Source organism: Chelmon rostratus, chromosome 1 (assembly GCF_017976325.1).
Source record: "Chelmon rostratus isolate fCheRos1 chromosome 1, fCheRos1.pri, whole genome shotgun sequence".
Lineage (NCBI taxonomy): Eukaryota > Metazoa > Chordata > Actinopteri > Chaetodontiformes > Chaetodontidae > Chelmon > Chelmon rostratus.
Window position 1 is genome coordinate 3,200,453 of NC_055658.1, and position 14,613 is coordinate 3,215,065.

General features: G+C 42.4%; 1 protein-coding gene across 1 annotated transcript in view; it reads right to left on the minus strand.

Moving 5' to 3' along the window:
- chsy1 (chondroitin sulfate synthase 1) overlaps positions 1 to 13,585 on the minus strand; it is a 54,923-nt gene extending 41,338 nt beyond the window's left edge. Inside the window, exons 1-3 of the mRNA XM_041935009.1 lie at positions 13,339 to 13,585; positions 12,869 to 13,234; positions 9,333 to 9,828 (exon numbers count right to left, since the gene is read on the minus strand). Coding sequence (XP_041790943.1) covers positions 9,333 to 9,828; positions 12,869 to 13,179 — 807 coding nt within the window. The 5' untranslated portion in view covers positions 13,180 to 13,234; positions 13,339 to 13,585. The remainder of the gene's footprint in view (positions 1 to 9,332; positions 9,829 to 12,868; positions 13,235 to 13,338) is intronic.
- Between the last annotated feature and the right edge of the window lie 1,028 nt (positions 13,586 to 14,613).

Sequence of the window (14,613 nt, forward strand, 5' to 3'; positions counted from 1 at the left end):
TTCACTTAGGTTTGTGACAAACACATTGCTCTTTGATGATGCTGCAGCAAATAATCTGAGGTCAGTTTGAGGTCTATATTTAGTAGTTTGGGGAATTCGAATTCGTATAGAACATTTGTAAGAATCCTTTTAGGATCTCAAGAAATTTGACCTGAAGAACCACAATGTAGGCATTGTGGTTTAACACTGCCTGCTCCCATGGTCATACTTTCTAATAATCCAGAAACTACTGGGATTGACTGAGTAGCAATGAATGCTGCAGATTAGTGAAAACATGCTTTTCAATCAGCAGTCAAAATGGGCAACAACAACAAAACAATACTGGACGGTAACATACTTGCTATGGTGTATGTCAGGCCAGAAGCCGGCCTCGTGGCCGTGAGAGTAGTTACGATTTACCTGGTGAAGCTTAATGCCAACTATGTGCTGGACTACTGTCCATAGTTTGCGATGAGTGCTACATTCCAGCTACGGAGTGTGTTAACTTGGTGTGCTCAATCATGCTGTGTGTTGTGATCCTCTTACGCAAGCTCCTCCCAGGGCACCAGAACACATGTCGGAAATAGAAGCTGTTTGGGCCGACAACCAAAAAGTTAAATGAACCTTTCTTAATCAGGCAAGACTCAGCTCTAGCCGCAGGTACGGCATCATGCCTGGACAGCCAGTCTGAATGGGAGGTGGCACTGCTGATTGCCTTCAGCTTTCACTTCATGCCAACCACCACCCATTCAGCCTGAGAACATTCGTCAATCACTGAAACCAAGTAGGTGAAAGACATCACTGGAGACATTCATGCAAACGCACACACATATCCTGAGATGGACAGTGTATGTGGATATTACCTTTCATGAAAAAAATGGTATTAACAAATAAAATCAATGAAAGGTAGGAAGAATGTGAAACTGTGAACAGCACACCTGATGACATTCACAACGTTCAGTGAGAGCTGTGCGTTTGGTCATTGTGGTCTGTATCATACATTTTAACATGCAACACCCTGTAGCACTGCAGTGAGGAGGAAACCCCACAGACATGTCAGATGGCGTGATCTGAATAGAGTGACCACACATGTTAAGAATTTTATAATTTCACAGTAACACATTCAGCTAGTTCTACAAAGGCAGCACTGGTGCTCCTCCACTTCTTTTAAATTAACAAATAACTCGCAATGTTGTATCACTTATGTCACATATATGTGTGAGGCTGAATGATTCTTACCCTGACAGAGACATTTAAACCTAAGACACACAGTCCTCTAGGACTGTTTCAACACCAAAATGGGTGTTCCGCATCACGGGACAGAGATACACGTTTGTATTAAAAATGAGCGACATTAGTTGAAAAACGTCAGCCAAAAAAATATAACAAGGGGCGGGGCTTAGCAGGAAAATGACCATGACTCATTAGCGATTTGTCCAATCATCATTGTGTTTTGGCCTAGGTCTACCTAAGTTTTTTTGAGCCTGACTTATAGGGGGCACTGCCAACACCAAAAACCTCACAATCCACTAGACAGAACTTCACCCATTTCAGTGTGCATGCTCTGGGGGCAAGTATTTACCAACATCTGAAGTGCCATATGTGGAAATGGACGTGGCCGATCACAAATTTGCTCATAACTCAAGATGTTTTTGAGCCTCTTGAACCTGGGGCTTGAACCTGGAACCACCACTCATAGCTATACTGTAAAATATATTTTCTCTATCATGCAGCACTTCCCAGCTCTACACTGTATATATGTGTGCTTGAATGCAGATGTTCTTCCCACTGCTTCCTCCACTCTTCGTGTAAAAATCCCTCTTAGATTTAAGAGGAAACAGCAACAAAACAACAACACATTTATCAGATTAGATCTGAAGCCATGTGCAGCTGGCTGTGAAAGAGAAGCCTACTAATATGTACAAACTGAATTGAGATAGGAAAGTAGAAAGGAGAATGTCGTTAGTCCAGAAGAAAAAGGGCAGTAAGGTGAGCATACAATGGTGCTGTTGTTGCTGGGATGAGTGCACATGCAGCAGTGCACAGTGAGAGGGCCAGCTGCTGATTTGGCAGCGCTGCAGGCCACTCAGGAGAAATTAGGATTAGAAGGTAGACTCATAGCTCCCAGCAGTGCAGCCTTGTGATTCCCATTAGCTGTGTTGGATCTTATTTGTGAGCTGGCATGCAGGCTGGTGATGGGATGGTCTCAGTGCTTTTTACTGCTCACGTCAAAGACATTAACACCACAGAGAGTAAGCAGGCCATAGGGTCACAGCAGGACTCAGACCTGTGACATTCAGGTAGTGCTGGACCGGATCCTTTGTCTTTTTGATTTTTTTTTTTTCCAATCAAATATCATAAATCACTGTGATGGTCATTTTAAGGTTCCACTTTCAATTAGTTATTTATCTCAGGGGTAGCATACCCTAGAAGATGTGTTAAAAAGATTGTGTTCATCGAGTCTGAGCAGGTACTGTTGGACACCACCTTGTATTCTTTCACCTCTCCGACAGGAAGTCCTTAGCCCAAAGTATCAGCACATTTCAAATGGAAATGACTGCACAGTCACCATAATATCGCTGACCAGAGTTGCTATGGAACTTAATGTTGTCAGAGCTGGACAGGTTGTAATGTGTTGACAGAAGTTGGGCAGTGAGGAGCATGCTTCAGGAAGATGATATTTATTGACAGATCCTAGGAAAAGAATCTCCTGCAAAACTTAACTGTGCCTCCTGGTTACTTCATTTGAAATGATTTCTTTGTGATTAAAATGCCAAATAAGTGATGAATTTATAACAGTGCTCCTACAAAGGCAGAACAAGACAGCATTTAGTTCAGACGTGTGCCGCGTTCAAAGCACTACAGAAATGTTTCAGGTCTGGCCTTGCCACATCGCTTTTGTGGCTTTTAAATGGAAGTGATTCAGGTGTTTATTCAGACCGACACCTAAAACTGCCATCACAATTACGTAACAAGATGCATGTCTGATAAGGGCTACATTGCAAAAGCTTGCAATATGAGCTGTGTTCAATAGTGTGTTACGTGCAAAACACCATGCACATAGTTTACAGAGGTAGCATACCTGCCACATGTATGCAAATTAAGAAAAAAATTAATTAAGATAACAAGTTGTTATATTGTAACATTTGGAGAATCTGCCATGCACTGGAAGAAGCAAAATCCTGTGCAGAATGAGATATGAGTGCACCATGACAGAATAGCGCTTAATCAGAAAAAGCCCACCTACAGTAACGAAGACTTTTACAGGTTTCAGTAGTTGCTACTAGACCTATAAAATCTCTGTCTCTCATTAACTCATGCCCCCTCCCAAAATGTCACCATCCGGCATACCAGTTCACTGCTGATGCAGCCACACACAGCCTGCACTTCATGCTGCAGAGCTGTAATTCATGCTAATTCAGCACTCTGGCCTTCCATTTCTGCTTATTTTTGAATCATGAGTGTAAACATTTATTTGCTCTTTGGGCCTAACTCGCAGGGCCTACTTTTAGCACGATGCAAAGGCATTGCTGAGGACAGACAGAGGAGAAACACACAGAGTGGTGGCCACAGGATGTCTGAAAATACACGGCGCTCACCACATACTGGGCCGTCTGAGCACACTCCACAACAGGAAAGGACAGACACATACAGTATACAGAAGCAGACAGAACAGTTCATCCTCTCATTATTAAGAAGACGACGAAGAAGACGAAGACGAAGAAGAAGAAGAAGACGAAGAAGAAGACGAAGAGGAAGAAGAAGAAGAAGAAGAAGAAGAACTCAAGTTAGTAAAGAGATTGCTGGCTATACAATCTAATGTGTTACATCAGTAGAATAATACAATGCAACATATACACCAGTGCCAACACAAAGACAATCATATCTTAACAATTTAGTAAAACTTGTTCTTGATACTGAATAAGTATTCAGGTTTGACACCTAGCGCTTTATTCTTCATACATAAGGCATCCGTTTACCAGCCACTGGCAGATAGACCTCAGAGTGTATCTTGTACCCTGGCACACAAATAATTTATACAGAAATATGACATTAACACCAAACCCATTCACCGAAAGAAACGTATTCTGTTATCAAACTGAAGCAACTCAATGCAACTGGGTTTACTGTCAAAATGGTTGTATAAAATTGATCCTCAATAAAATAGAATCTAAAATTAAGTCCCTTAACATTTAAATCATACAGCAACTGGTCTCAGAAAATGTACACACAGAAGAGAACAGGCACTTGGTGCAAACTTTCAGCACCACAGAGCAGCGACTTGACAGAAAGGGAAACCACAAACCGATGGTCAGAACTTAACCTACAGTGCTGTTAATGTCACAGGAGTCCTGTGTTCCTATACTGGGGAACACTGAGAAAAGAAACATTGTGCTGGGAATTCACAGTGGAATAAAAATACTTGGAAGAACCAGTGGCTTCTCACACATCAGAACCATATTCAGGAAGAGAGTGTGTGACAGGGCCAGGGGAGGACGTTGGGTTGAGAAACAGTCAGAGAGATAAGAGCATGTTGAGGCATCACTCATGAGCGTGGGAGGCTAACTTCCTGTGCATAGGTCTACCATGGGCGAGCCTGACTGAGCTAGAAATATAGGCTGTCTGAGAGCTGACGCACTGAAACCACAAAAGAAGAAAAAAATTATGAGGAAAAAGAACTGTGAGAAAGCAGTGATGGGTCAGTGTCCTTGTGTCCAGTGTGTTAGTATACTCCCTGACACAGGTCTTCCCATACTTTTCTGCCCCCCTGTGACTCCAAAGTTACTCCATCAATAAACATTGTGAATCTATGGTATACAGTATTTTGGAATTCTGTTTTCAAAGAATATTCATTTTCTAGTTTTTAATAAACAAGCTGTATTTTTATTAACTTCACATGCATTATGTAACATGTCACCTGAGACGCAAGGCTGTCAGATGGCAACCACAGCAAGCGGTCTACAGTTTCAAAATAAAATATGAAGAAAAATATGTGATGTCGTGTATCGAGGACATCTAGATGGACACACTGAGCAAGCAGCAGTAACAACTGATGTGGATGTGAAATGGATAAATCATGCATCAGAGAGAATACGATATATATCAGAACTGATGTCAAAAGTCAATACAGGGCAGTCAGACATTATTCCTCAAGGTTTTCATTTAAAGAAGTCAGTTGTTTTGAAACAGCCCTGTAAGACAGATTGTGACACTGAGCAGATGATTCAGCAGTTGCTGCAATGACAGTCAAAGACACTGGTCATTATTCATTACAGTAGTTGAACCCATTCTCTCAAACACTGTGACTCTGTGTGTTCACCCTGGGATATACCAGCACTCTATCTAGGGTGTCCTGCCTCTCTCTAAGTGCCTCTGGTCCAATGCATGCTGGGATAGGCCCCTTCGCCTTCTTAGGCTTTTACCACGCAATGCTGACAGAACCAAAAGAACCATTCTGCGGTTGCATGCTCTGCTCTTATGTTTGATAGGAGACTGTTTCTTCCACAACAGCTCTCCATCATTACAGTGAGACATGGCTAAAATGGCAACAAAAAAAAAAACTTCAAAACACACTCTGCTGCAAGCCCACCACCATCTACTAGCCTTGCATGGTCAAGGGTCAGAGAGAAGGACATCACAGATACTGTCTACATGCTGGTAGAGACTGATTAAGAAGACTACAAAAAAACTGGAGAATAAAGACCTAAAAAGAAAAAACATGCATAAATTCATTTGCAGTGCCTCTCAGAGGACATTATACTTGTTGCCAAGCCTTTATCAGTGTGTGAAGCTGATGTGTTAGCACACACTATGTGGTTTCACTACATTATTTATTTCCTTATTTTTTGTCTAACCGATGGACAGGAACCCTTTACACCAACGCACACTCTCAACTGAGAGCCTGAACAAAAAAAAAACTGATAAGATATTAGGACAGCCAGAGGCATTGCTGTTGTAACGTGATGTTAGATTTCAGATTCATCCTGCTCCATACAACTGATGCGATGCTGAGGCCAACAGTCTGGGAATTTGTTGTCGATTGGAGGCACGTGTTGTGACTGTGTAGTGGATAACATACAGTCCAAAGCAATGAGAGGTTATAAGTGGTGATACAGCAATTTAAAAAAAAGTTGAATAGTGCACCACTACTCGAGAAGACAGAACAGACGGAAGCTGTGCACATGACAAAGACAGCTTTCATCATTCACAGATCAGAGCTCCTGTCACCTCACAGTCACTTCATTAAACCTCCACATTACTATGTAACATGCTTTTATTTCAAAGGGCTTGGATTCATGCGAACACTGGTCACATGAGTAACAGATCTATGGCACGGCCATGCCTAGACATGTCAGAGAACAGGTTGAGTGCGAACAGAAACACACTCTCCTCTGGTGACAAGACCCGCAGCACTTTTTTCATAACTCTATCTGGGGGGGGGGGGGGCACTGTGGTGGGCTGGTTTGGTTTGCAGTGCTGTCTTAATAACTTTTGACTTTTAATAACAATCACAACATTTGCACAAGTCTCAAAGGGAACTCATGAAATACAATCCAGCAGGCACAGTACAACCAGTTCAGCTGCCTGCTGAAAAACACATATTCACTTTACTCTTTGAAGAGTTAAGGTTATTTCCACCCTTGACTGCTATTATGTGCAGTGTGATTTGAATTTAATATTTGTGTTTGTAATTGCGTGTCTCGGCCCTGAGTATTGTGTGCTTTAAGTGATTTATGTGTAAGCAATCAAGTCTCTTGAATATACAACATACCCATGTGTGCCACTATCTAAACAAAACAAAACCTTTTAGTGTAAACATCACACAACAGTGCAGGCACGACAATATGTGCCAGCCAATGGAATGTTCTTCTGTAAACTGAGTCAGGTCAAATGTCAGCCCAAAGGTCAGGGCCAACACACAAAAACAAGGATTGCTGTGACCCTAAATTTACCTACAAATGGTCATCAGTCCGCTACACACAGATTAAATGGTCTTCGTTCTGTTATTCCACTAAAGAAGACAAACATCTCTCCAGTGGAAAAACAACCGTATGAGACACTTCTACTGAGCTGCAACGCACAACTAGCTGCACTCAAAATGATGGATCCAAAGGGGCTGATTGCTCAGCTTTGGGTGATAGCAGCCAAATGTATGGTAGGCCCAATTCTGACTGCAGCTTTTAAGAAAATCAGATCAGTGCACTACAGTAAGTATAAGTGCTCTATTATCCTTCACCGACTGATCACGCTGAATACAAAATACCATGATATAAGTAAACCCTGTTAATCTACATACATACATATACAGTACATTGTGTCTACCTGCAAAGGAGGGGAGCTCAATCTGGTACAAAGCATCTCTTCTCTTTTCTTGAGTATAATGGCCTTTCTACATGGTCCATGACGACTACATTTCATACTAACAAACAAACAAACCGGGGCCTGCATAATGTCTTTTTTAGTTGGTCCAAAGATCGCCAGGAGTCCCTGAAGGGCTTCTCAGGATCTCAGTGTGACTGGAATAATTTAATTCTCCATAAACACAAATTCATAGGAGAGACATTGTCATTCAGTGCAGCATTCTGTTATTGCTCCTACTGAAGACAGTTTGATGACTCCCTCTAGTCATCAAACCACAGGGACATCAAAAACAGTTATTCTCATCATGCAGCTCTGATTAACCATTGTAGCCACGTATGAAATACTTCTTGATTTTACCTTACAGAGTTACCAGTTTATGACTATCTGTAAATCAGTGCAGTGTAATACAGTGCTACAACTGTCCTGCAATAGATCATCTTATTCTGAAGCTTCTAATGTTCACGTTTGTTGATACTGCATCAGAGTGATGTTGACTCATCTCTATTGTCATTTTCAGGAGTGGACAGTGTGGTGGTATTGAATTACACTGCTCTATATTCCACACCGAACCGCCTGTAAAATGAGTTGTGCCACAGCAGAGCTAGCAGCCACAGACATGATGCATGCATGCACATACACATGGGTGATGGTGCATGTACATGATTTGGCAGTTATAGTACTAAATGGCTGGCCCCTGCAGTCTACATGTCAAAGTATCCTTGGGCAAGATACTGAACCCCAAATCACCCCCAACAGCTGTGGCATTTGAGTGTATGTATGAATGGTTATCACTCCTGAAGAGCAGGTTGGCACCTTGCGTGGTAGCCTCTGCCACCAGTGTATGAATGTTGTGTGAATGGGTGAATGCTGGCTTGTGTTTTTTGAGTGTTTGGGGGGTAAGTAAGACTAAAGAAGTACTAAATGCAGTCCATTTCTCATTTATCAGAATATACTTACGGTTTTCTGGCAAATAAATGCTGGTGAGATGCCCAATTCTACCCCTTGTCTAATGCTGAGAATGAATCACATTACGGGGATAAAGGGCCCTGAGTTACCATTCGGCATATTAGCATCATTAAAAATATGCTAAATTAGTTCCTGTTTGCAACATATCCATGGATGCACATGATGACTGTCACTGAATTACTTTTATACTGAAGAAAATTTGCTGTGGGCCATTGCTGAGTGCTGGCATAGGTGTGTCATAGTGTCTTTTTTCTATGATTTCTGAGCAGATTCATGAATGTTTATTCACAATTGTCCTCTGCTAGAAAATAGTGGCCTTCTCCTTCAGGTTGCAAGTAAGTTGCTGCCAAAGAAAACATTCATTTGAGTTCTTTTTCACAAGTGAGGGTAAAATGTGAGATCAACAGGCAGTTTGCTGCAGCACGAACGGTAATGCTGGTGCAACAGACCATCGTGGTGAAAAGCGAGCTGAGCCAGAAGACAAAGCTTTCGATTTACCAGTAGATCTATGATCCAGCCCTCACTTATGGAAATGAGCTTAATGTAGAGACAGAAAAAATGAGAACTTGGATACACATGGCCTAAATGTATCCTGTAGACGGTCACCAATAGGGTAAGGGGCTCAGACATCCAAAGCGAGCTCAGAGTGGAGCCACTCCTCCTTTACAGGGGGCCAGTTGAGGTGGTTCAGGTATCTGATCAGGATCCTCCTGGGTGCCTTCCTTTGGAAGTTTTTGCAGGCAAGTACCTTCGTTGTCTCCATGAGCTCCATGTGTCACAGATGCTGCTATTACTTCAATTGCTGACTGTACTAGCAAACTACAAGAACTAACTTTCAACTGTTTTTACAACACTAACATGCACCTGTCCACCTGAACCTCTGTCGTAGACAGTTTACTACTCAATACTCTAGATTTTTCTCTATTAGGGTCCTTAAGTCTTAAATGCAGTTGGGTTCTGAATCCTGAAATGTGTGTGTCAATAACATAAAAATATGAGTTATAAACAAAATTTAATGATCTTACCTCATAGGACCAGACACACTGGACCCCGGCAAACCTTCTGACACATCGGCCCACCTCCACATCCTCATGGGTGGTGTACATCTCCTGTAGACACTCTCGGATGTGAGGCACCATCCTCTTGAGGACCTCACGGCTCATGATTACCCCTGGCCCACCCATGCAGAAGTTCTCTCCGGGCTCCAGGGCCAATTTCCCCAGCTCATCCCGGGCTCCCATGCCTGTTTGTCCCAGGAATATGGCCTCGCTGCTGTTGAGACTGCGCAGGAAGCTCTCCAGCTTCTCACTCTTGATGTAGACGTCGTCATCCGCCCTCATAAACCACTCGTACTTGTCCAGGTAATGGTCATGCATATACTTGAGCATCATGAAGGACTTCTTCTGGGGTGGGTACGAGTCATCCACATTCCTCAGAGCCACTATGGGAATCGGTATGGACGTATCAGAGCCCTCGCTGGAGAAGAACTCGACATGACCTGGAATTGTCTGTGCCCACGTCCTGCAAACACACACATAAGTGGGATTATCTCTAACATGCAACAACCTGTAATATTAGGAAGTAAATGCTAAATAGTAATGTCCAAATGGGAGGCTCACATGTTCTGTACATACAGTACGACCGTGTCCACACAGAATGCACAAACGGTCATAATTTTGGAAACTGACATGAGCAGCTAATGAAATTTACTTCACATGGACCCTTTCTGAAGGTGGAAAGTACAAATATACTTTAACAAATATACTTGGCATGCACAATTGTTGTGAGGTGGCTGGATACTGCAGGTAAAATAAAAAACTTTTTTTGAAAATGAATATATGATTGTCCATCATATCCCCTTGTTTGGTACAATTTCAACATTTTACAGAAATCATTTAAACCTAATAGGGTAGACACAGAGGCATGCTTGCTTTTCATCTGTGTGCAGCATTTCCATGAGATTGCTCCATGCATTTCTCAGCCAGCTCGCAGTGTGCTTTCCTGAGACAAGATTAGAAATGCCCTAGCTTGTATAGTATATGGTGTCAACTAGTTTGAAACACAAGAGAAATGCATACATGATAAATCATCACCTCCATACAGGACCAGGAGTGAAACCTCTTGTCTCAAAGACAGCGACTCTAAAGCGGCTTGTCAGCAGCAGCTGCAGTCCTCCCTCAGTATCACTGGACACACTCAGCCACTGTACTTCTGTGAACCCTGTGGCATCACATCTCAATGCACAATAACTGTAGTTATACACTTAAGCCTGAATAAAAGCAAAAAGCACAAAAATATGCTTCAGGTCCTTGTTAGACACATAGCAGAAGTGTAAGTGAAGTGAGCTGTCACGCAGCTGCTGTAGACAGCTGTACTGATTAAAGGGCAAGAGATGCCATAAAAATTGATGCAGACATGGACGCAAACACTGGTCTTTTTATACTACATTGGGTTTCTGCATACACGGATGCATTCACGTGCATTTCTGTCAGACGCATGTGAGATGGGCAACGAAAAAAACAACTAAAACACGCAGGGATGAGGGAATGTAATGTGAAGCAATGGTCAATCTGGTATTTGTGGACAATTTGATTATTATTTTCTTTTTTTATGCTGACATACTTCTTAATATACCGCAGCTAAGAGACAGACAAGAGCTACACACAACTTCTCCAAAAGTCAAACTCTAGATGCTTCCAGTGGGAGATGTACTCCTCAGTCAGACAGTGAACAGATAACAAATTCAGTGCAGCCTGTATCCTGTTCCATGGGTCTGACTCATCAGGCTGAAAACAGACCGGGACAACTGAGACAATCCTTGAGGCAATGAACCCTTGATTTAACTTGTTTTCAAAAAAAGGAAGCTCAATGTAGACAGACATGTATAAATGAAGTCTGTGAAGCAGGTCTCTATCAGATGTTATTGGCCGTCTTGACAATATCTGCATCAGAAGAAAATAATGGTGCAAAATAAAGTCAGTAAAAGCTGATGGAAAATAGCAGAGCATAAAGTCCTAAATGACTTCTGGGTCTTGAATGTACATCATCAGTGCAGGAGTCAATAATGTCTACATGAGAGTTATACACTTCTGTCTGAAGTCCCAGAATGTGTTCAGTAGAAATGTCAGGACGCCTCTACAGACACATATCAAGTTCTGACTGAATATGAATCTGTGTGTAGTGCAGTGAGGAAATGCCAGCACTCAAGTCAGAACTCAGATGTGAGTCCATGAGGTGGCTGTTGAAATGAGAAGATCTGAGAAGTCCTGGTTTGGTATACTGTCTTGGTAGCCTTGTCGTCCTCATGCAGGACTAGCAGACCAAATATATCACATTATGTTCACTTGGATAGATGAGACACTTCAAGTCACCATCTTAATAACCTGTTAACCTGACATGCTAGTGGGTCAGTCAGCACAAGCTCATACTCTGCAGCCAAATAATGTTCAAACCCACAGAGCTTTATTTCTAATGCCAGTGAAGATCCTAAATTAGTACTGAAACAATTAATACATTTACTGATGACTAATACAGGATATAATTAATCAACAACTGTTTTGATAATTCATTAATCATGGAAGTCATATGTGAAGAAGACTGTCAAACATTCAGACTATATATATTTTTGGACTGTTGGTCGGACAAAACAAGACATTTGAAGGTGTCACCTGGGACATTGTGAGGGTGGCATTTCTCCATGTTTTTAAATGTCTTTGGTTAAATGAGTAATTGAATAACTAGAGAAAAAAATCAGACTGAGTTACGATGCAAAACCGAAAAACTGTAGTCCTATCTCAAGGTTTCCAAAGATACCAAATCTATAAGGCTGTAGTTTGAGGAAGTGTGGCTAATATGATGCAGCAGACGTGCAGAATATTTCCATCTGATGACACAGTGCAGGCATAAAAAAAAAACAAAAAAACAACTTGGGTCCTGGGTTTTCATACTTCACTCAGTGATAACATCATGCAGCTTCAAAGAGGAGGCACAATATGATACACATCATTTCTGAAAAAGTCAGACAGAGTGGAATAAGTTCATTTCACCTACATTAAGGGGACATGAAAGGAGAGACTGGCGCGGTTTCAGTGGTCATTTTACAGCACATAGCAAACATTTCACCTACTAGAACATAACATGAGATGACGAATCACCGGGCTGTTCTCGGAATTAAAGCATGTCAGTACATACACTTCCACATATGACGCAGCACCTAATTTGATACATATTTGTGAAGAATCCCCTTTAATAAACACCGTAGGGCTGGGTGGTAGCAGTCAGTGTGGACCACTGACCTCAGCTGAAAATGGGGAGAAATAACTGCTGCTAGCTAGCTACCTAATAAATGTAACGTTGGGGTATTGAAGGCCTGCAACGTTACACCCAGTCCCAAAGTGTTTTTTCTCGGCCCATGTCCTGCTAGATAAGCTTATAAAGAAGACCACATGAAAGTGGTTCAGATTTACAGGGGGACTGGTGGACCGTTACCTTCCACATAAGAGAGCTGAATGGACATATTATCTAGAAAGCAGCATTCTCTGCTCTCTGACACATCACCTACCTATGTGCCGCCACGGCCCGGCTGTTCAGGTACTTCTGGGCAGTCATGACGCCGACGAACAGGAAATTATTGGACCTGGAGCCAGGTTTCTCGGTCGCCGGTGAACCGTTATCTTGCGGTGGCCATTGTACTCCGCCGTATTCCTTTCTGAGACCCCCGTTCAACCCGCAGCCGGCAGGGTTTGCTTTTCGTTTTTGTCCAGCTTTCTTCAACTCTGTCGCCTTGGGTAAAATGAGTCTGGAAGCCAGTGTGAACCCGACAACCAGTCCCAACAGAACACTAAACCATGCTCTTCGGCTTCGACCTGCCATTCCCCAAAAGTTCACCACTCGCCGTGTATCCTCACTGTATCCTAAAACAGCTTATCTGTAAAAACAAACCAATACACAAAATAAAAAAACAAAAATAAAAACACCCAAAATCGGATTGGTAGAGCTCTTGTGTCTCCAGAAAACCGGGCTCACACACACTCTCTCATGGTAGAAAAGCCCCTTTCTTCCAGTTGCCTACGTAGCATCACAGCAGTCTCCTTGAAGCCGCCACCTGAAACGTTCTATGCCGCTGCTCCCTCTGACCATCAAGCTGTCCGTCGCTATCGAATATCGGCAAACTTCAGCGCCGATCAATAAATGCAGCAGTTTTTTTCTTTGCCTTGTAAAGCGGCCCCATTCTCGTCATTATCTCGCCGTTGGAAGAATGTCGGACTGTCGAGATCGCTGATCGCGAAGGGTTTAACAGTGGTTTGACCCAGCGGCTTTTCCGTAGTTGCAAAGTGGGCGGGCCCACTGGTTCCGGAAGACTTTCCTTCTAGCTATATTCCCATTTAATTGGTTTCTTTCCGCAATGTCCTCAGTGGTGCTTGATATAGAAAGACTGGACCCTCTAGGCTAATATAAAGACGGTATGGGTTTACGTTATGAGCATGTGTATCAATTATTTCAACACTGTGTCTGAAAAAATCATGCTTTCTCGGTCATTTTTGCATGGCGAACGGCTCTGGGTACTACAACATCCATGAGCCTTAGCCGCCGTTGCCATGGAGAAGGATCCAGTCAGAGGAGTGAATCAGGGCGGTAGCGAATTCAAAACGCTGCGCTGGTGCAGTTGGTAACAAAACACGGAGTCATAATCGCTGAATTCAAACAGAATTTACGTCAAAAATAAAAGTGAGTTGATACTGATACTTATAAAATCAGTTCCCTCGATAGCATAAATCTGTAGTTACCACCCACCGCTACTGGTGCACGTGACATAATTTTAGATCGGTGATTGGATGTTTCGTAGATAACTTCGTCCCCCAAATTTTTGTCTATACAAGCTTGTACTTTCTACTTTTTATTAAAGAAACAGAGCCGCACAAGAGCTCCAACCATGAGCCACGTAGGATATATAGGACAAATAAATGTGACTTTTACTTCCGGAACCAAGGGTACCCAAGTGCCCCGCCCTACTCTGCCGCTGATTGGCTTACCCTGATATTCTAATTACTAAAGGTTTTATGACAACACAACACCAACACCAATACGACAACAGTAAGAAATGATAAACAATTACCTGAATTCGTGACTATCATTTCTCATTACTATTTAACATTCTTATATTAGTAAGTATGACACCGCAGTTTATTATGGTCGGCCCATGAAAGCAAAACTGCACGGCAGAAGGCACGTGGGGGGATGAAAATCCTAGACATCAATCTAGTGAAACAACTAAGGAATGTATTGAATTTGTAAAAATGAAATATA